This window comes from Nothoprocta perdicaria, unplaced genomic scaffold, assembly GCF_003342845.1.
Source record: "Nothoprocta perdicaria isolate Ctin4 unplaced genomic scaffold, notPer1 scaffold_137, whole genome shotgun sequence".
In the NCBI taxonomy this organism is placed as follows: Eukaryota; Metazoa; Chordata; class Aves; order Tinamiformes; family Tinamidae; genus Nothoprocta; species Nothoprocta perdicaria.
Genome location: NW_020454505.1, coordinates 1,092,266 through 1,113,646, shown reverse-complemented (window position 1 = coordinate 1,113,646; position 21,381 = coordinate 1,092,266). Strand labels below are relative to the sequence as shown.

Genomic DNA, 21,381 nt, shown 5'->3' with positions numbered 1-21,381 from the left:
TGTGCAGCTCACGTGTATAATGTTGCCTAGAACACATCAGCAGCCCTCCTTCCTACTGAAAAACATATTATTGATATTACACTAAGTGGAACATTACGGCTCATTTCAACCCAACATGCAATTCAATGTTATTGTTACAGCTGCTTGATACCTTCCATTATAAAATGTTGTTTACCCGTTGCTTAGAAAACTTATTGAAAATTTTAACTCTGTAGACTGAAATTTTCCAAATTGGCTGGCTGTCCTCAGGCTGACTTTAGTCAATTTATACGTCTTCAGTTGATTACCAAAAATTAGTAAGGTTAATGGGAAATTTATATTATTAATTAAAAGAAATCAGAGAAAACAAGTCTGGCACAGGCCTCGAAACATCAGAATCCTTAAAAGTTCTCACTAAGTTCAGTGTTTCTACATTTCAACTATTGACTTGATGTCAGCTATGCAAGTTGCACAGCTTTGCAGAAAAGCAGAAGTCTGGTTGGAATACGAACTTCTAGCAGTGTTTTCATGCAATTAAAGTTCTTCTTTAAGACCCCAGAGGTTGTTCTGGAGGACCCAACTCTTCTGCAGTTCCTGCACACTGGCATGCTAGTGTGGGAGCAGGAGAAAATTCCTTCCAGCTCCCCTTCATGATGCTCCCAGGCTACAGCTGCTCCAGATGAGGAAAAGAGAACCGGGAGACTCTGTCTCTGTTCAGAGGAGAGGAGAAGGGATGAGCTGAAATCTTGCAGAAGTCAGAAAATGGAGCTCTATAGGCAATCTTAGCTTACTATTTTCCTAACATTTGTGAGCTGAGCTTTATTGGCTCACCATATAGCATAATATTGTTTTAGCATTGTTTTAATAGTGCTTTGGATTTGGAGGGTTTTCGTCTTCCTTTTGGAGTTTTTTACATGAAGCATTTATTTCAAGTTTTACAAATGCTTTATATAAAAAAGATATTTAGAAATCTTTAAGCTTACCCGATAACAAACAGTAAAGAAAGAAATTACTTCTGACCCCTCTTCCCCCGCAAAAAAAAAAAAAAAAAGCCTGAAAATGACAAGTGAAAATAGATCATTAAAGGAATAAAATCCCTTAGCAACAGCATCAGTGTACTGGATACTATATTTTTGTTATCACTTGTGCATGTACATACCCATGTGTCGAACCAGAGGTATTTTTAGCTCTATCTGCTCTCATTATATTTTAATTTTAGCTATTTCCACGCATCGTTTCTATTTCTACCCTTTCCTATCACAAACCACACACTACTAGTCAGCTGCTTACAATATGAGGGTAGAAGAAAACAAGCATACTAATTGATTCATTTGGAGATATTTCAAGTCAAAAAAAAAAATAGGATAAAAAATACCAGCATGAAATTTCTTAAGCATCAAGCTCTTGCTGCTTCTCAGTGGCCTTTCTCAGCAATATGGATCATTCCTTCTCTCATAAAAAGGTGAGTCAGCAACGACAGGACCCAGTTTGTGATGAGCAAAGAGTTAAATTCTAAGTAGGGGCAACTTGAAATTTTTATAGGAGAGTGCACAAAACACACGAGTAATTGTATCAGTTTTGATAATATCTTGTCATCTTACAGCAGAAGTATTTGACAAATAACATGGTTAACAAATTCAAGCACTAGTAAAATAAATGACTGTTTTTAGATGTATGTGACGACACTTATTCAAACAAAATATCACTATCAGCCAAGTTAACAAGCTCCAGACAAATACTCTTTTTTCCCCTATTTATCTGGGAAGTCATGGTTTCCAGCTAAGCTATGCACTGCTTCACATTCACAAGGATCAGAGTTTTAAGCCTGAGATTTTAATTAGGGCTGTATGGCTTTGAAACACTCCAGAGACATATTACTGTTTTGTTTCATTTCCTTCTTTGTTACTGGGTTTGCAGGCAGCTCCAAAGAAAACGAGGACACCTTCAGCCATAGCAGCAATGGTGGCACTCACATATTCTGCCCAGCTACACATTTACGTTGTACACAGCGTGTGGCATCTAAACACATTTGGAGTGGGAGGCCCGACAGCAGTGCTGCTTCTGATGACAAACGCACAGCAAGCGTGTGTTGCAGTGAGAGGAATGCACTCAAACTTTTAGTGAGGATGAGATTTTTCTTTTCCTCACTTCTTTTATCAATGCATGAAGGGTCGCTGTGTTCGATCCCATCAAACAGACCTGAGAATAATGTTAAACACGTATCTGAGTGTTTACTAGTTTGTTGTAGCTGTTCCTAGACATATGAGGTGCTAAGCACTCCCACAAAAACACGCAAGATTTGTGCTGAGGAATGTGTGAGGAAGGGGAAGAAGCTTTATGATGGCCATAAAAAATCATGCAAAACCCTGTTCAGATGTCCCATGTATGCTATATAGATCATCGTTTCCCTAAACTTGGACTGAAGGACTAACACATGGGATAAATGTGATGGACAACCTTTGAAGAGACCACTCGGTCATTTCCTATTGCTTCCTGACAGCCTCCTGGAATTACAGAAATGAAAAAGGCCGTGTGTAGCTGGAATGCTGATGTTTGCCTAAATGGGTAAGGAGTCCCGAAACAAGAACTGCCCTGATTCTTTCCGATGGGGGTGAATGATAGCATTTTAAAATGTCCCTGTCATTAAAAGGACATGGTGAAGTTGATGGAGCATCAAGAAATACTTCCTAAAAGGCAGATAAAAACACAAAAGTGGCTCTCACTAGTTTCAGAAATGGTTATATAGATTATTTAAAATAAGGAAAAAAAAACACAATTTCCTCTAAGCTACACATCAACTAGGTGCCAAGTTCTTGTCCTCTTAGTAAGGTTAATGACTAGGCCCACCAGAGGAAAGTAGTAAGAAAGATTTGACAGAAGTTACAGGATTTATGGATAATCCAAGAAGAACATTTCATATGACTACAGCAGGAGAGGACAAGAGAACCCTGGAAAACATGGGGAAAATGGGCAAGCAATAGTTGTGAAATACCTGTGAAAAGCAGCTGACGTTAAGTGCTATTCAGTAAGACAGATAGTAGCTCCCAAGGCATTTAAAGTCTGTACTAGAAGTATTCATAAGGTAGTATCCATTCTATGATTTTTAAGTCATGTATGATTTTTTTCCCTGTCATTTAGAGTGGAGAGAGACCGTTTATTTGGAAAACTGCCATACATAACCCATTAACATAGACATACTAGTAAGGGATATTCTATATCAAATTGTATGCACAAATGACTGATTTTCTAAACTTACCACATAAGGTAATCACAATTCTGGACTCTTAAGAAAGCAAAGATGTTCAATGTATTTAGCTATTGTAATGTAGGTTACATCACAGAAAGCTGGTCCTTCACCAGCCATCAAAGCTTCCATTTTGAGAGCCTAGAGACCTCTAAGGTCTCAAAAGGTTCCAATGACAACAAAAAACCTTACGGGTAAGGTGATATCTGAGGACATCATCAAGAACTATACAAATTCTTCACAGTATACAGCATCTATAATTTGGAATAGGACTTATGAGAATGTAAGCAATTTTCAAAATCTTCCAGATGGAAGATTTGCTAGAAAAGAAAGACTGCTGAACCACACCATGCAGACAAAAAAAAAAAAAAAAAACCACAGCAAAAACAACTCAAAAAATGAAGAGCAACATTCCCGTAAAATTACTAAAACCCCAGCAGCCTTATGGATAAAATGCATCTGCTTTGAAGTGTAAACCTCACTTACACCCAACTGCATCAATGCCATTTGAGCAAATAACCATCCATGGAACTTAGAATCATTGAGCTGCTAACAGTCTGGTAATGGACAACCTCTGAAAAGCCTCCTACTTACTGCTAATATACATTCCTCTCTTTCCTTGATAACAATTATGGGTCCTCCTCATTTAGCTGTCCAACTCCAGTCTTACAGATTCATCTGGAATTTATTCTCGATGAATGGTGTGAAAGGGACTGCAAAGAACACAATAACCTGCAAGGTCTCTGTGCTCTTTCATATCATATCAATTCATGCAGAAAAACTTGAAAGTATTAACCTGGCACAGTGTCAAAATGAAAGCATTTGTCCTTCTCTTTAAGAACTTAAAGTATATTTATGAATATCCCACTTGATCTCATATCAGTTCCTATTTAGCAGTGTATTCATATATGCCAGTTAAGTCCCAGTGTACTACAAGCAATTCCTGCTATCTAGCAGCGCCTCCATCAATAACTGCCTGTCATCTGTAATGAGTTACCAACAGTTAATGAGCACCTGGATCAAATTCAGTGTGGGAAATAAAGATACCATGGAAGTAGGAAGAGGAAGCACTCAATATTCTACTTCACTAAAGGATGAAAGCTGTTAGAGCAAAATGCAATGTAAACTGTATTACAGCTCAATGTAATAAAAATCCAAGCAATGTAAGACCTCATGACAAAGCTGCGTTCATCATTAATACAACAAAGAAACCCATTGTATGTAGGAATGGCTTATTTTAGCTAGAGAGCTACACCACCACCAGTGCAAAAGGACTTAAGCACTGTGGCCTCAGAATCAAGCACTGGGGCCAAGGAAGCTATGGTTAATGAAGGACTAAGGAAAACAATTGAGATTACAAAAAAAAAAAAAAAAAAAACACATGAAAGATAAATCCTTGGGGCAGTTGAGCTTGAAAACATTTTAGAACAGCCCTGAAGTCCAGAGAAACTCTAGCTATTAAGATACTTTGCACTGCAGCTCATGAATAAGCACGGCTCCTGCAAAGATTTCTGCTGCTATCTGCTCTTCAACAGCTTTATGAAGGGCAAACTCTGAAAGGAATTGAGATAGGCTCTGCTACTTTAGACTTTGCTTTTTAGACCAGCTATCAAACACAAGCATAATGAAGCAAGAATTGGATGTCCACTAGTAAGGCCAGATACTACTAGTGCCAAAAATAAATAAATAAAGCCCTGAAATTTAAATGAAAATTGTATCTTTCAAGATGACCTAGACTCTAGAAATTCTAGAGACGAATGGCAAGTACAGGGATTCAAACAGTAAGGTATATATTTAAGAACCATAAGGCATAACAGAAGTAAAATTACTTACACTAATTATATTACATTTTGATGCTATTTTCTTTTTTTCTGAGATTGGTCACAAGTTTCTCAAATTATCTGTAACAGATTTTTGGATTACCTGTACAACTTCAGCTATCCAAACTCCTCTCACATTGAAATCCTCCTTGGTAATATTAAAATGAGTTGCAGAAATGGTTAACTGATTGCTGTGGTGACATTGTTGACAAGATCTGGTAATATGATTTGTAAGATGGTCATTCCCCTTTTGTTATATAAACTATAAAGTTCTACTCAATTTTTGCTTTACATTAGAAATTAGTTCACATTTGATGTGGGTTTACAAAGGATTGCTGACAAGGCAGGCTCAGAAAAATAAGAAGTAAATGGAAGATTCTGAAATTCAATAAACAGTTTTATGGAAATGTTTGTAAAAACCTTGGAAAAGTTTGTAAAATGACTAGGCTAAATTAATTTAAAAAATAAATGCAAAGATATCCATAAATACAAATCGGAAAGTAGTGACATGACTAAGGAGTACACGTATTGAATTCCAGTTTATAAAAGTGACTAGAAAAAAGGATGAAGGTTCTGAGGGCTGGATCCTCATTTCCAAAGTTTAAGGTTCCTTTCCTCTTGAGGTGGATTCACAAAGCCAAGGCAGGTTGTAAGAGTGGGGCTCGCTGGATGAGAAGTCAGCAAGGGACATGATCCTGGCAGCCCCTGGGACACACATGTCCCACGCAGGTCTGCCAGTGAGGCCACCTCAACCCATTATCAATAGTCTGGGCACTGACTTGACTACATGAAAGCTAAGGTTCAGTGTCCACTACCACACTGCCTGCATATTTTTATTTAGAAGAAATGCAGAATGTAGATTTTGTAAACAACCATAGGTAGCAGAAAGCTGAATGGCAGTGCTCCTCCTCTCTGATACATGTCCTTACCATCAGTTTGAGGACGCATACTCCTTCTTGCTTCCTGTCTCCTTGGTTTCAGGAATCTTGCATTCCCACATGCATAATACCAGGACACTTGTTTTGGAGGTGGGAGATGTGGACTAGTGCCAGTAAGAAGCAGATTATTTTAGTCTAGTAGGAAGTCATTGGTTTCAGCATCCAGTATAGCTCACTCAATATGTTGGATTTTACGCTAATTTTAAATCTGCCTATAACACGAATATTAGGTCCCTTGCAACCCTTTCAAAAGTGATGGATGTTCTGTTCTATCTTCATAAGTACCTATGATACTTAACATGAAAGGATGGCATGCTAACTCTGCATTACTTGCAGTTGTTATTCTCATATTGTCCTTCACCAAGCATCTATCCATTTAAATTCCAGCATGATATCACAGGGGAAAAAAAAGGAATAAAGAAAAAAAGCCTCTTTTCACACCCTTTCTCTTATTTATGAAAAGCTGTATCCAAAACTAATCCAATGCACCAATTCAAACTACCTCAAATTACACCTGTGTCACTGGTCTGAATTTGATTCTGTGTGGTTGGCAGGAACATATAAACTGGCGTGGATTGCTTGGAATGGGTAGGAAAATTATATGAGATTTTGAAAATACTGTTGCCAAAAATAAAGCAGAAATTAAAAGAGCTATATTTTTGTTCCAATTTAACACATGCTGTTATGTAAGTGCCAACTGCTGGAAATCACAGAATCACAGAATGGTTGAGGTGGGAAGTGACCTCTAGAGATCATCTAGTCTAACCCCCTGCTCCAGCAGGGACACCCGGAGCACGGGGCACAGGGTGGCAGCCAGGCGGGTTTTGAAGACCTCCAGAGAAGGAGACTCCACAGCCTCCCTGGGCAGCCTGTGCCAGGGCTCTGGCACCCTCACGGGAAAGAAGTTCCTCCTCACCTGGAGATGGAACTGCCTGTGTTTCAGCTTATGCCCATTTCCCCTTGTCCTATCGCTGGCCACCAATGAGAAGAGCTTGTCCCCTTCTTCCCTGCATTCTCCCTTCATAAACTTACACATGTTAATCATAATAATAATCATTTGACAGACTGACCTCTATAAATGACTAATTATAAAGCATGGGTTCATCCCTGTCAATATTTTGTCATTCTCTTTGAATTCCATCCATTTTTTAAACATCATTTCATAAAGTGTGGACATAGGGTTCAGAGTAGGATTCCTGAAGCCCTTTTGCCAATTTGCCTTTTGCTTTCACAGGAAAGAAGTTCTTCCTCACAAGGAGATGGAACTTCCTGTGTTTCAACTTGTACCCATTACCCCTTGTCCTGTCACTGACCACCTCTGAGATGAGTTTGGCCCTATCCTCCCTACAGTCTCTTCTCAGGTTTTTGTCTATGTTGATCAGATCTCCTCTGAGTCTCCTCTTCTCTAGGCTAAACGGGCCCAGCTCACTTCTTACGTCATACAAGAGATGCTCCATTCTCTTAATAATCTTTGTCATTCTATGTTGGTCCCTCTCTAGAAGCTCCAGAAGCTCCATGTCCTTCTTATACTGGGGAGCCCAGAACTGCCTCCAATACTCCAGGTGCGGCCTCACCAGAGCTGAGCAGAGGGGCAGGATCCCCTCCCTTGACCTGCTGGCAACACTCCTCCTGATGCAGGCCAGGATCCCATTGGCCTTCTTGGCCACGACGGCACTGCTGCCTCACGGTTAACTTGGTGTCAACCAGGACTCCCAAGTCCCTCTCCGTGGAGCTGCTCTCCAGCAGGTCAGCCCCTAATCTGTCCTGATGCCTGGTGCAGGACCCTGTACTTGTCCTTGTGAAACCTCATGAGGTTCCTCTCTACCCAACTCTCCAGTCTGCCCAGGTCCCTCTGGATGGCAGCATAGCACTCTGGAGAGTTGGCCACTCCACCCAGCTTGGTGTCATCTGCAAACTTGCTCAGGGTGCTCTCTGTGCCCTCCTCCAAGTCATTAATGAACAGGTTGAACAGCACCGGGCCCAGTACTGATCCCACTGACCACAGGCCTCAGGTGGACTTGGCTCCATTTATCACCACAAAGTTTAGGTTTAAAAGAGTTGATCACACATACAGTGTCTCTCTTTCTGTAAATAAACTTACTTCATGTACCTCAAGGAATCTGGAATATTACAGACTAATTTTTCCATCTAGCACCTCAAATCTGCCTATAATGAGTACTGAAAGTTACTAGGCAGTAGTCATTAAAGAAAAAAATATAAAATGGCTTTGTCTAAAACCACCTGGCTTTCCAGCAGCTCTTTAAAATTGGAACATTGCTCTGCATGCCACTAAGAAAACAAGAAGAATGCCTACAATGTCAAGTATTAAATATTCTTTATGTTTTCCCCAGATATTCATACACATAAGAAAAAAATATTCAGCTGTGTAACAAGACAAATATCAGTCACCCACAGCCTAAGATGTCTATGAACAGACCTAAGAAATAAGGCAAAAGACTTAGATTAATGCTTCTCAAGAGTGTATTTTGCATCTTTACATACAAAATCCTCATGCACCACACAATTAAATATAGCACACTTACTAAAGCAGAAACCTTCTATATCGCAGCATTAATATAAAAGTATTCCTACGTGCAACCTCTTGCTTTCCACAGGAAATTGGTCTGAAAGTTTTGCAACAAAACTTGTCTGACATCTCTGTGTCCACCCAACTGCCAGCCTGCCCACATTTTTGCTCCTTCTGTCCCCAGTATGGTATTGCTGTCTTCAACTACATGGGACTAACTGCAACGCTGCTTTACCTATCATCAGAAAACGCAGAAATGAGCTTCCTATCTTAATAAATACCAAGAACCACAGGACAGTCTAAGACATAAAAATCCCATAGGTGTCCTTTGCCTGTAACAGAAATGTATTCTCCTTGACACTCTGGCTCAGACAATTAAATTTTGCTCTGATTATTTAGAAAAAAACTTAAAACTTAAGTAAACAGGCTGAGCCTTCCTGGCAATAGGTTAACAGAGGGATAATGGAAAATGTGGCTTTACTAAGAGTATCTGTTAATCAAAATACACATTGAGGTATGTGAGATCTCCATAATTGCTTTCTTCTGCTGGGAAATTTTAAATAATTGCAAACTGAAAGACATAAATTAGGCTGGAATGGACTCAGAAAGTCTATGAAACCATCGGTCATTCTGAACTGCATTGCACACTTCTGAAACTGTTCAGAGGAGTTATTTTCATTTCTTTAGGTGAGTTGGTTCATGAGGCTGATATCCCACCTGAAAACTCAAAAAAAATTTTTTTGAGTATGTATCTGTAAAGAAATGACAGGTGATCTGTACCAATATCAATTTCTTTTGCTTTACAGGAGCATGTATTGTATTAGGATCCTGCTGCTTATTCAGTATCTTAAAACTGTATACTTGTATTTTCCTCAGACATCACAGGTCTTCCCTGTACAACAAGATTTTGTATTTGTCAGCTGACTTAACTCTTGCATTAACTTTTGGGACTGCAGTTTTTATTTCTGCATATATTCTTAATATGCTTTACTCTCATGATACAGTTTTTTTTTTGAATAGAGAAACAAAATATTGAAATAGAGGCTATACGAGCTTTGTTTTTACTGCACTGTGTCTTAAGTTCATAATTTATTTTATCCTTGAATATGGCTAAAATTTTTATCAAATTTTACTTCCCTCACAAAGTCAAAATTAGCTCAATGTTGGCAAACATTACTTTAAGCCTACATTTTCATGTCTAGGTTTTGCTAAACTAACTTCTTTGCTGACCACCGCTTTTCAGGCTATTTTCTGTCAGGTAAGTAAGTTTGTAGCTTTAATGGCTATTTTTTCCTTTGAATTGATGTAAACCAAAGACAAACTTCTGAACCTCTGATTTAAAGATATTCCAAACCTCCTCTGTGTTCATATACCTTATCTTTTAAGTCCACATACAAGGTTTTCAAAATACTCTCTTTTAAACTCTTAATTGTTGGAGTGATTTGGTTTTCTTTAGTGCTCTACTCAAAGTAAATGAAATCAACATATGATTACAATTTCTAATGCATTTTTTTCTCCCACATTTGTTTATAATATCTTTATTATTATTAATGGTGCTAAGTTTAAAATAATATTATGCATTAAATCACAGTTAATATTAGCAGCATTTCTTCTTTAACTTTTTTTTAACATGCATATAGGGTATTTAAAGCTTCTCATAACATACTAGCATTTCTCCCTCTGGTCAAAAACACACAGCCGTCTGTCTATACGCAGTCTGAGCTCTGTTCCCAGCAGACTCCCAGCAGAATCTCAGGAGAACTGTCCTCCCCTAAGTGATTTTAACAAAAATCAATCTTGTTTTATTTATGTGCGTTTGTCTTCATTATTAAACGTTCATGTATGAATTTAAGATTTTTATTTTTAATGATAATTTCAAGCAATTTATTTGATCCCATATTTAGGCTTCCTGCTCTTTCCTTCCCATGATTAAACTTTTTATTTAAAGCAGACAATAGTATAACTTTCAGATCTGCAGTAGAGCAGCTGCTACTCAAAAATCACTTTTTTTTTTGCATTAGCTAACTACCTAACCTGTAAATGTTAATGTGTTTGCAAAACAGAAAGAACACATAAAATCAGAGACAGAAAAACTTTTAATACATCTTTGCTTTCCTTTTCCTGCACATTTTTTTCCATCTGAGATATTAGACTTCATCAGAAACTTTGTTGCTCTGTAAATTAAGTCTTTCTTATTTTGCTAGGCAACACAGTCCTAAGTAGCTGTGAACGATTTCTCTTTCCTGTTTCAGAGGAACAGAAGAAACTAAGCGATTTGAAACCCTTTGTCTTCCAACCACCCTCCACTCCAGAATAAGTAGCGATCTGGCAAACACTTTCTTTGACCCAGGTCCTACAGTTAAAAGAAAGAGATCTCAGATTTTATTCTTCTATTGCTTCAATCAGTTTTAAGTCCTTACAGGATTTTTTTCCCTAAGAAAAACGTGTGTTACAATTCCTTCAGAATAAAATTCTAAAAAGCTCTGAGTGAAGAACAAAAGAATCCAAATCAGAGCTCCATGACCTACCACCTACGGGTGCTCGAATCCATGGCAACATGAGACTTCCTAATGATTACTCAGCCTTAGATTACTTTTTGCATTATATTAGCATACAGTCCTCCTGCGGTGAGCTATGCTAAGAAATAAAAGTTTACTTGAAAGCAATTTTAGAGGCGCATCTGGAAGTGTCAGATATCACCTTGAATCTGTAAATTGGTAATTTCTGCAGGCTTTCCAAAATTTATCCTAAGGGATCATGTTTGCGGTGCAGACCAGCACAGTCATCGTACAGAGGTCTTGTACTGGCTGTGTTTGCTGGATGGTAAAACCCTCTATATTTAATATATTTGTGCCTGTATAAACAGCATCTAGCTAAATATGCATGAATCAAATACCTGTCTCTGATCGGTTTCTGATTTTACCACTTCAAAATATTATCCACATAGTATTTGATTTTCTCTCAGCTGGTGCACTTGGGTTTATGTTGGATACATTTCTTTTTCAAGAGTCTTTAATGGATATTATTATTTTCCTCATATGCCTTCAAAAAGTTTCTGTTTTCTAAAGCTAATGAATTATGGATTTTTGAGTAATTATTCTCTTTTCAAAAGATCTTCCTACTATAAGAGAATAATCTGTGAACATTTCTGGCCTTAAAAGGCATATGCATATTTACTTAAGACTTCTGAAAGTATGCAGGTATAGGGCCTCTGTCTGATAGGAGGAGCAGAAAAATACAGTGGTCAAATTTAAAAAGTTAATCTCAATTTATTAGTAATGAGTAGACAACTTTGGGCAAGATCCCTGGTACAAGGAATATGAATCAATAAAGAGGAAGTTTTCTAGGGCACATTTTAGTGCAGTTTAGGATACAGTACAGTTGGTTGAGGTTCTTAAACTCAGTAATGAAGCACTGTCACAGCAAGAACTACTCATCTCTAAGATGTCTCATACAAACTCACGCTAACTGCAGAAAATGAGATTTTCACTGTGCTGCTCAATCAAAGCATCTCCTAGAACAGACTACAGGCTTCATAGTTCATCTTTTCAGAAGTAAATGAGATTCTAGTGTTTCCTAGCATTGAAAAGGATCTCTGTATTATGAAAAATTACAAATATGAACATACTAGGCAAGAGTAAATTTTATACTGTGTTTCAACAAGATAATTAACAGGAAGAGGGGAAGTATACAGATAAACAAGGTGGAAAGGTAGTCTCTAATTATCCCTGAAGCTGGGTTCAACTTGTCAACAGAAGTACTGAAAAGCCTTGAAGGAGGAAGTTATAATACTTTCTGTTGCTCACATCTTCACTGCAAATAATAAATGAAAGTCTCTTCTAAAAAATATTCCAAGAATGTTAACATATTTGAAAGGCATCATCCTTCTAATAATATAAAGAGATCATAGAAACTCAATTTATAGTTTGAATGGACCATGCTCTAAGGCTATAATATAAATCAACTTCCACAAAAGAGGCAATACCAGACAGTCATATTAAAAAGTTACCTACCCACGAAATAATATAAAGATCTATCCTGATATCTACTAAATTTGTATGTTATACACACAGCATTACCAGTTAATAAAAATCATAATTAAAATTGAAACTGCATTGCTTCTATTGAGATATATAACTGGGATGTTTACATTTTTGGAAACCAGCTAAAACTTGCTTTCATAAAAAAATCCTTTTTCCTGAACCAATCTGAATAATCTAAATTCAGGACAAGCCTAAATTCAAGAAATTACAAAACAAAAATAAATAACAAAAAAATCAAAATATATAAGACAATAAAAATACATTCTGCCTAGTGAGTTACTAACTACATATGAAAATTTTACCACTATGAGAAAAATCTCCAGTATATAAGAATGTACTGATATTTAGTTATGTTTTACTTTCGTTTATAACTTTTTAAAAATAAATTCTCCTGTTTCCTCACCTAAAACACTTGTTAATTAATATGCCAATACAATTAAGAAATGTTTGCTATTTTGGGGTCCAGGATTTTAAGTATTTTTTAAATTCAAAATCAACCTTATCTTTTAAGAATATCCAAGGAATATGAATTTTCAAAATTCTGTATGCAGATAAAGTGGGAATTTCTACCAGATCGAATTTATTGGATGAAGTTTCATGTATGCTTGTTTTTTTATCAGGTATCAGAAAAAGCAACACTAAAAAAATATATTGAAGAACATTTGGTTCAATGCACACTGTGAATTAGTATCATTTGGTGCCTTCGTGTTTGGCTAGCTTCGGTGCAAAACTGTTTTAAAAGTTTTAGGTAGTCATGATTATTCCAGCTATGCATATAGGTGGCAAATTTCATGAAAAAAAAAGAGAAAATATCATAGAAATGATATGCACAACTGTGCAAACAGACATGCATGTATGATGAGGAGGTGGGAAAAGGAGGAGAACAGAGAGGGACTACGGGGATGTCTGGGCTGCAAAGTACATAGGGTGTCTTCTTGAAAGCCCTTTTGTAAAAGGCTTTGTTTTTGGCTTGTAAATCTGCTATTGAGTGAAGCAAAAGTTTATGATTGAAGTGACCAAACTTTCCCTGCAATAGAGTTTTAGACAGAAAGGTGAGCAGCAGTGTCTCAAGTCGGCAGCCCTGTGAGGCAGAACAGAGCACAGCCAAAGCAAATAGCTTGCAGGTACCACCCAAAGGAACAGACTTACATAATCAAGAACATGTCTGTAAAAAAGGCAGAGTGTTAAAAGAGAAAACCTGAGCAGGAAAAAGCCCAAGTTTTGTGAATACCTTTTAAATTCAAACAGCTCATTTGACTCAAGTGTTATTTGCAGATTTAACAGAGCTCTGTATGATATTACAATAACTACCACGTAATAATAACAAAAACAGCCTATTTTTAATATTTTACCACAGGTTAGGATTCTCTGGTTAAGAGTATGGTTGTAAGTTACAGTATGCTTAAGAACACAGAATCAAGTAAACCTGCCATATACCACTCTGCAGCTGTGTACATCCCCACAGCCAGATCTGAGGCCTGCACAAGAAGACAGAGATGTTTTTGGGGGACGCTTCTCAAGGAACAGCCTTTTCTGACCACCCTCTGCCTGTCTGTGCTCTGCCTGCCACTTCTCCCTGGGTAGCTCTGGAACCTATCAGATACCTTCTAGCAAGCTGGACAACGTAGAGGTCATCTCCAGGATATTTCTATCAGCTTTCTTTAAGTCGTGAAACTCATCCGATGAAGCAAATAGACACCCCACTAATGTCCTTACTGTGAGAAAGGCAAGTAAGTGAAAGAGAAACGCAGCGGGAAAGAACTAGAGTGTTGTGGGCTCACCCAGGACATGGCAGCAAGGTAAAAATGTAAGTATAAATGGTATCTATTGCCTGAGGAGTCGTCCCTTGTGCCTCAGTTTGTTTCTGCCTCACACACAGAATATCTGTCTCTTAGGCCCAGCAGTTGTTGACATTTGAAAATATCACACTGCACTGGGACACATTATATTTATGCCTGTGCTGAAAGCAAAGTTATATCTTGACGTCCCTAGAACCTATCATTATTTTCCCATTGCCAATGCATGAGCTTTTGGTGGGGGCTGAGTAAGTCAGACAGCATCCTCTGCACTCAAAATTTGGGCCCAAAAAATGCTTTGTGCATCAGTCTTTGTCCTATAAATCAGCACAGAAGAGGGTTAAAACTGATTTCCCCTGTTTTTAGGAAGGAAGGAAGGATGGAGCAATCAAGGCTACAGAAACCTGACAGTTACTAGCGGGGTTAAACACAATACTCCTGACCTTAACCACAGTTGTTGAATCACATGTGTGTGCATCCCTCTGCACATACATACACGTGCACGGACACTACAGGATTCAGATTTTCCTGGCAAGCCCTCTCTTGCTGGAAAGATGCTGCAGTCAAACTGCTGGCACAGGGCTGCTGCGCTGAGGACTAGCACGGGCCAGCGAGTCAAAGTGAAATCAGGTCTCGAAGATCCCAATCTGAGCTTTCCCCTCGAAGAGAGTCATTCTCATCACTGTTTCCATAGCAGTAATATGCGCTCTTGACAAGTGATCTCAAGTTGTTTTCACGTCCAGACATTCTATATTGGTTACGCTCTGCTTGGAGGCAGAAAATGAATTTGGCCTGTCTTTACTGCAGCCTTTTTACATGATGCATCTCAGTATGTGATGAAGTCTGTCACAGTTAAGAGTTAGACTGTGTGACTCTACGCTTTCAGAGCACTCGGCCAACATTAACAAAGCATAAAAATCATTTAATGTTTTGAAATTTAATTTTGATATTGCAGATCTCAGAACTCTCATATTTCACAGTACTAAGAAGTATTTGTTTAAGCCAAGGAGATGTTCTTATTTAAGACCAGTTTCATGCGTTATTTACATTCCCAAATCCTACTTAGATGTCTAAATAATAGCTAATCGTAAGTATTTTTATGAATGTGGCCCTTAAATCCTGATCTCTGCCAACATGCAACTGGGGGTCTACAGAAATGCATCCTCTAACGACTTCTTTTATTTGAAAACTGAATTGCCATCAATGAAAGCAAACCTGGAATTTCTGGGAAAGTTCCCAAGACTACACGCTAACAATGCCTGCAGCAGCCATTGCCATATCCTAAACTAAGGAAATTTTCATCCTGCAAACTGTCTGATGTAATGTGTCTTTCATTAATATGATTTTTTGGCTTATTATTCCTCCCTCTCCTCCAAAAAAAAAGCTTTCTATAAACACAGCATCACCACTGATGACACGGATGACAAAGAGTATTTATTTCTTAATCTTATGGTCATTCCCATGTATTTCCTTGATCCATCTAAACTTCTATTCATGCAAATATGCGTTGCTGTTATATCTAAAAATTAGGTCAGATATGATAATGAATACCAGAAATGATGATGGATGCCTATTGATACTATATTGCAAGTGATAAACAGTGTGTTTAATATGAAAACCATCTGTATATTTTAACTTCAAGGAAGAGAGAATAAAATAAACTGTAGAAGCCAACTGCTTATTATGCTCTTTGATGGGCCCTTAATTAACCGAGTTTTCTCCATTGATTGCCAAGGGGATATGTGATGCCTCTTCCCGAAAGACATAAAACAGGCAAGAGAGACAATACAAAAAGGGAACAGATCCCCTGTTTCAAGGAGAAGTTTCATCCTGCAGTCAAAACAAAGAAATCTTGAACTAATTGCTAATCCTAAAGAAGAAAAAACTGATTGGGTTCATAGCAGTCAAATGATTTTTCAAACAAAAAGGGAATCACTTGTTTCCCATGACCATGAGTAGAAGAACAGTAGCATTAAGCTTCATTTACAGCAAGATAAGAGAGCATAAAAATGGCAAAGAGCGTTTGTAACAAAAGGTCACAGGAGGTTGTAGGATCTTCATTATCAGAAGCTTTTAAGCAGCAGCTTGGACAAGTATCTGTCAGAAATGGAACAGGTAATGATAATCCCACACTTAACCAGGGAGACTGATTCACTAACTTCTGCATCATTTTTGTCTAAGTTTCTGATTTTACATCTTTAGGCATCCTTGAGTCAGAACAAGCTATGAAAAACTGTATCTTGAAAAAAAAATGCTTAGGAGCATATACTGAGATATTCCACCCCACATGGATGGGGTGAAATTATTCTTGCAGTGAAAATTATTTCAATGGTTTTGGATAAATACAGTCTAGATAAGAACATTTAAGGCCTGGGCCTATAAGAATCCTTTCAAAGCAAAACACACATTGCTGGGTCACAGTTCATTTCACCTGTGGTGACATCTACCATTGACTGAGAGGACGTATCGACTACGTTTCACCAGCTGAGGAAGGGACTAGTGGGACTGGCTCAATTGTAAAAGAGGTAGAAGCTCTCTTGGTACTTAAAACAGCTAAAACTCAGTAAAAGTGATAGATTTGTCGGTCCTAGGAATTCTACTTTGCACTTCTTGTGTCAGGAACTCTGAATCTGGACTGTAAACAATGACATTCCTTCTTCCTGATAAATAATCACCAAAAATATCAGAACCTTAATGGTTTAAGTATTTTTCTGTCCTTTTTTTTTCCACATTCAATTTCTGCTTTTCTAGCAGCTTCAGTTGCACCACCACAACTGTTATTCTCCACGAATAATCATCTGGGTGAAACTGGAAGACACTGGAGGTGAGAAAAAGGAAGATGGAAAAAGGATGGAAAAAGTTCCTTTCCAGGGAAGTATAGATGAACTTTCCAAGTTGGATTAATAGTTTTAATGTTCTTAGATTAACTAAGAGGTATACTCATATATGGAGCATGGTCACAGAAACTTCATTCTCCAAGGAAAATGAACCAAAAGCTTTTTTTTTTTTTTTTTTTTTCCTCTCTCAATCTTGCTCCTTTTACTGGGACAACTTGAGACCTCAGAGAAGGCTGACTGCATCTATGTCGATTGGCACAATAGCTGTGCGTGCAAAGCTGCTTAAACTTTCTGATACCAAACTTCCCCCAAAAGCGTACACCAAAGATGATGCACGCTCTGCAAATAAATTAGAAAATAGTTTGGATCTGATTTCTTGTATTACCTCCTGTTCTCAACATAGTTAATATTCATTGCAGGTCTAGAAAAGCAAACATCAAACACCTTGGTAAAATTATATTCTCAACTTGGAGTTTTAAAATTTTTTTTTTTTTATTTTGCCTCAACAGAATATAGGTTTAAGCACAAATTTTAGAGATGACAATGTATCAGAGAAATAAAGGCAAGGCACAGATAGGCTATATCTGTATTTTGACATGAGACCTCCCAAAAAGAGCTATCATCTACTTCAAAAAGGGGTTTACAGGGGTGACTTGTCAGCACCTCTCCTTGAGTCGGCTCTAGAAGAGACAGGATTCAGTGATGAGACTTCGTGAAGGGGCAAGTGGCATCTTTCAGAGATGACACAAAACTGAAGCCTGTCAGCCTCAGCTGTCTCTCCTCTGAAAGGCAAGGATGGCAGTGCTGGCCGTATTCACACCTGGGCCAACTCCCTGCTACACCATATTTCATTACTGAAATGATTTTACACAATATGATTTTTGTTTCCATATTCCAAAATCCTCCAGAGGAGCATATAATGCATGCTTACTTTGGCCTGTGACTAATACAAAGTACCATTCCCTTGTTCATTAGCAAAAAACTGCTTTTAGGTTTGGCTTTCAGCTTGTGATACAAACACTGCACAGGCTTTTCTGTCACTACACAAGTTATGGAACATTTTGCTGGAGCGAGATAAACCAAAAATTACACAGATTATGAAAATACAATTGCATCATCTTTCATTTTGAATGTATATTTGCATCAGAAAATAGTGATAAAGTTGTGAAGCTGTCCATGCACTCAGGAGGCTACTGTTACAGCAAATTTTTATTATGTGAACTGTCCTTCCAGAAGACAAGAGGAATTTATAACAAAGAACTGCAGACATAGCTTGGATTGAGAGAGTGTGGGAGGAATAAAATTTTTTCTGAGTCTTGCTATACACAAAACCTAGACAAAAATCCAACCTACACAAAAACTAGTAGCTCGCTCTTTCTCCCTTTTCTTAATTTTTATTGCACAAACCTTGTAGCTTTTTCTTATTCCTGTAGTTCATAATTAAGAATACACAATGATGGCAGACACAAGTCTGTATTTTCCTTTTAGGATTATGTACTCAATTCCCGTGTTAGTATCTAAGAAAACAGAACTTTTCTTAGGTGACTCTGTCTGCATATATTGATTACATTTATCTTCCATATAGAATTGTAACTTCCTATATCACATTACTTAAGAGCATTACCTAAACCTGGATTATAAAAACAGGGAGATTGTGGTAGAGAACTAGAATAAACTCATAGAGAAAACAAAGCCTAAACAATAGGGGAGACTTCATAGAAAAAGGAGTTTCATAAAACACTATTACTATTTCTATTTGTACATCAAATTCAAGCTGAGGTAAAGCTTTATGCTGCATTGGCAGATATTTTTCCCTTCACATCTTTATTGCTTTCCATTGCTTGTTTTCGGTATTCAGAATTTAAAGGATAAAAATATTTATTCTGCTTCTCAAAACAGTTCAGGTGATACAGTTTGAGCTTAATTTAGCATGATAGGAAAAGCTGCCCCCTGCTCTGGTTGTAAATATTTTTAGAAGACATCTCCTTACCACTTTCATCCAGCAAGAAATCGTCCTGGTAACGGAACTTTTCTGGTCCACATGCAATAAAAATGTCATCATCACCAAAGAAATCCTGAAGGCACATCACCTGCAAGAGGAAAGAAAAGGAAGGCGTTGTGTGAAATACCTCACTGCCACAACTGCAAAAACAATAAATCCTGCCTTGTCTCCATCTGCATGAAAACTGTTTTTAATGGAATCAACAGGGTTTCATCTCCAGATAAATTTCAAAGCCCTGCTCTGAGCATCTGTTACAAGTGAGAAACTCTTTTATGGACACTGCAGGAAGAGCGAGATAAGACGAAAAGCCGTAACTGTCACATTTATTACATGAAGTATGAGGTAAATGCCTTTTGTTTGGGCACAAGGTACCATTCAGTAGTTACCGAATAAGTAATTTGCTTTTGGAGCTCACATTCATATTCTTTGACAGCCATTAAACTAGGTAATGGTTTTGTAAGCTGAATTAAATGTAGTTATTACAGCAAAATCTCCCTAACAGAATGAAACTTTTATGGTGGAACGGAGTCTCCATCATATACCCAATGTAACGTATGTAAGGTCTGTTTGAAGGCACATATTCAAATAATCAGGTGAGCTGGTAACTATTCTTCTAGCATTGGATAAAAGGATTATCCTTTTCCACATATTCATCCAAATATGAATAGCCAGGATTGGGTTACGTAGTTTTGTGATCTTATTTGAGATTTCCTTACAATAGCTTTTAATTCACATGCACTACTGTGACTTTTTTAACAAAAAACAGGTTTAAAGTTTCCATTCTGATGACTATTTCTTTACTAATGTTCTTAAGCAACTTTCCCCAAACCTAGAAGGATTGACTTTTGAACATTTTTTTGACAAGAATTAAGAACAAATTAGATATTTGACTACTTTTAAGGAAAACAAGGGCAATCCTTTCCTGATGAATGCTTATAAGAAGATTCTAAAGGACTACTTTTATTTATATTTCTGTAACGTCGTATAATTAAATAATACACTACTACTTGAACAAAATATTTTCACAAATAGAATTTCATGTCAACATTACACATAGGAAAACTGCACATAAAGCATTTTTAAAGATCCAAGCAATAGTTGGTAGTACTCCAAATGAACTGGATCATGCCACTCATGGAAAGAGGGGAAAAGTAAGCATTTACAGACTAAAAAATAAAAAAGGAAAAATTAACTAATGAGATCAGACAGGTTTCTCCAGTCATTTGCATAGAAAGCAAACAAACAAATCCCCCCTCAACTAGCAGGGATTGGTATCTAAAGGTTAAAAACTTTTATCATGCTTCTTGGATATATGCCAGATATATGCCAGAATACTGGATATATGCCAGAAGACTTTGGCATCTACAGCAGCGAAGAGTCTCTCTAGGAATTCTCAAGGAAGATACATAGTGGTGTATGTCGTGACTCTCCTGCAGAGTAAGACTTGTCATTAAAACTATTTTAAAGATAGAGCAGATGAAAAAGGAGGCAAACAAGAGAAGAAGTAGAGGGAATAAATATCAGGAAAAAAAAAAGAGACAAAGATATTGCTAGAATGGCTTTTTCTTTAGGCAGTGCATTTAAACTTAAATTCAGTTTCAGCACATCCCCATTCCAATTCATATTCTTATCTGACACCATATAGTACATGAACACCAAAATCTAATAAGTAAATATTTGGTGGAGTTTTTTTTTACTATATTCCTACTCAGTGTATGTTCTATTAGTGTATCAGTCTCAGCAACCTTTTTATAATCTCACTTATTTCCTATCTTGTTTTTTTTTGTCCACAAGACACATCCTGCCTATCTTCCCACCCCATACTCCCACCAAGCTTCAAACATCTCTTCACTTCAGTCAAGTTCCTCTAAAATTACCACCTCTCCCACAGCATGCACCAAACCACTAATTTTCAGAATGACACTAAAAATCTTGCAATTTCCTGTGTACCTCCTAGGTTTGACACATTTCTAGGGGGTGATAGCCTTTACATTTGTTTTGATATGAATGATGAAAAGCTCAGATGAGAATGGAAGAAATGACAGCAACCCTATGTATAAAGTTGAGCTATTTTGACAGCATACATGAATTAAAATAAATTCACATTTGAAACAAAAAAATATGGATTTAATCAAAATAAAAAATATTTGGTCCCGTTCAATTAATAAGGTTTAATTCAAGAAAAATTAAGACAT

At 37.4% G+C, this 21,381-nt stretch overlaps 1 protein-coding gene across 5 annotated transcripts in view; it reads right to left on the bottom strand.

The window, feature by feature from the left end:
- DCLK1 (doublecortin like kinase 1) overlaps window positions 1-21,381 on the bottom strand; it is a 228,561-nt gene that overhangs the window by 89,191 nt on the left and 117,989 nt on the right. For all 5 annotated transcript variants that reach the window (XM_026033900.1, XM_026033899.1, XM_026033902.1 and 2 more), the window contains exon 3: window positions 19,175-19,274. In XM_026033900.1, the coding sequence (XP_025889685.1) occupies window positions 19,175-19,274 (100 nt within the window). The remainder of the gene's footprint in view (window positions 1-19,174; window positions 19,275-21,381) is intronic.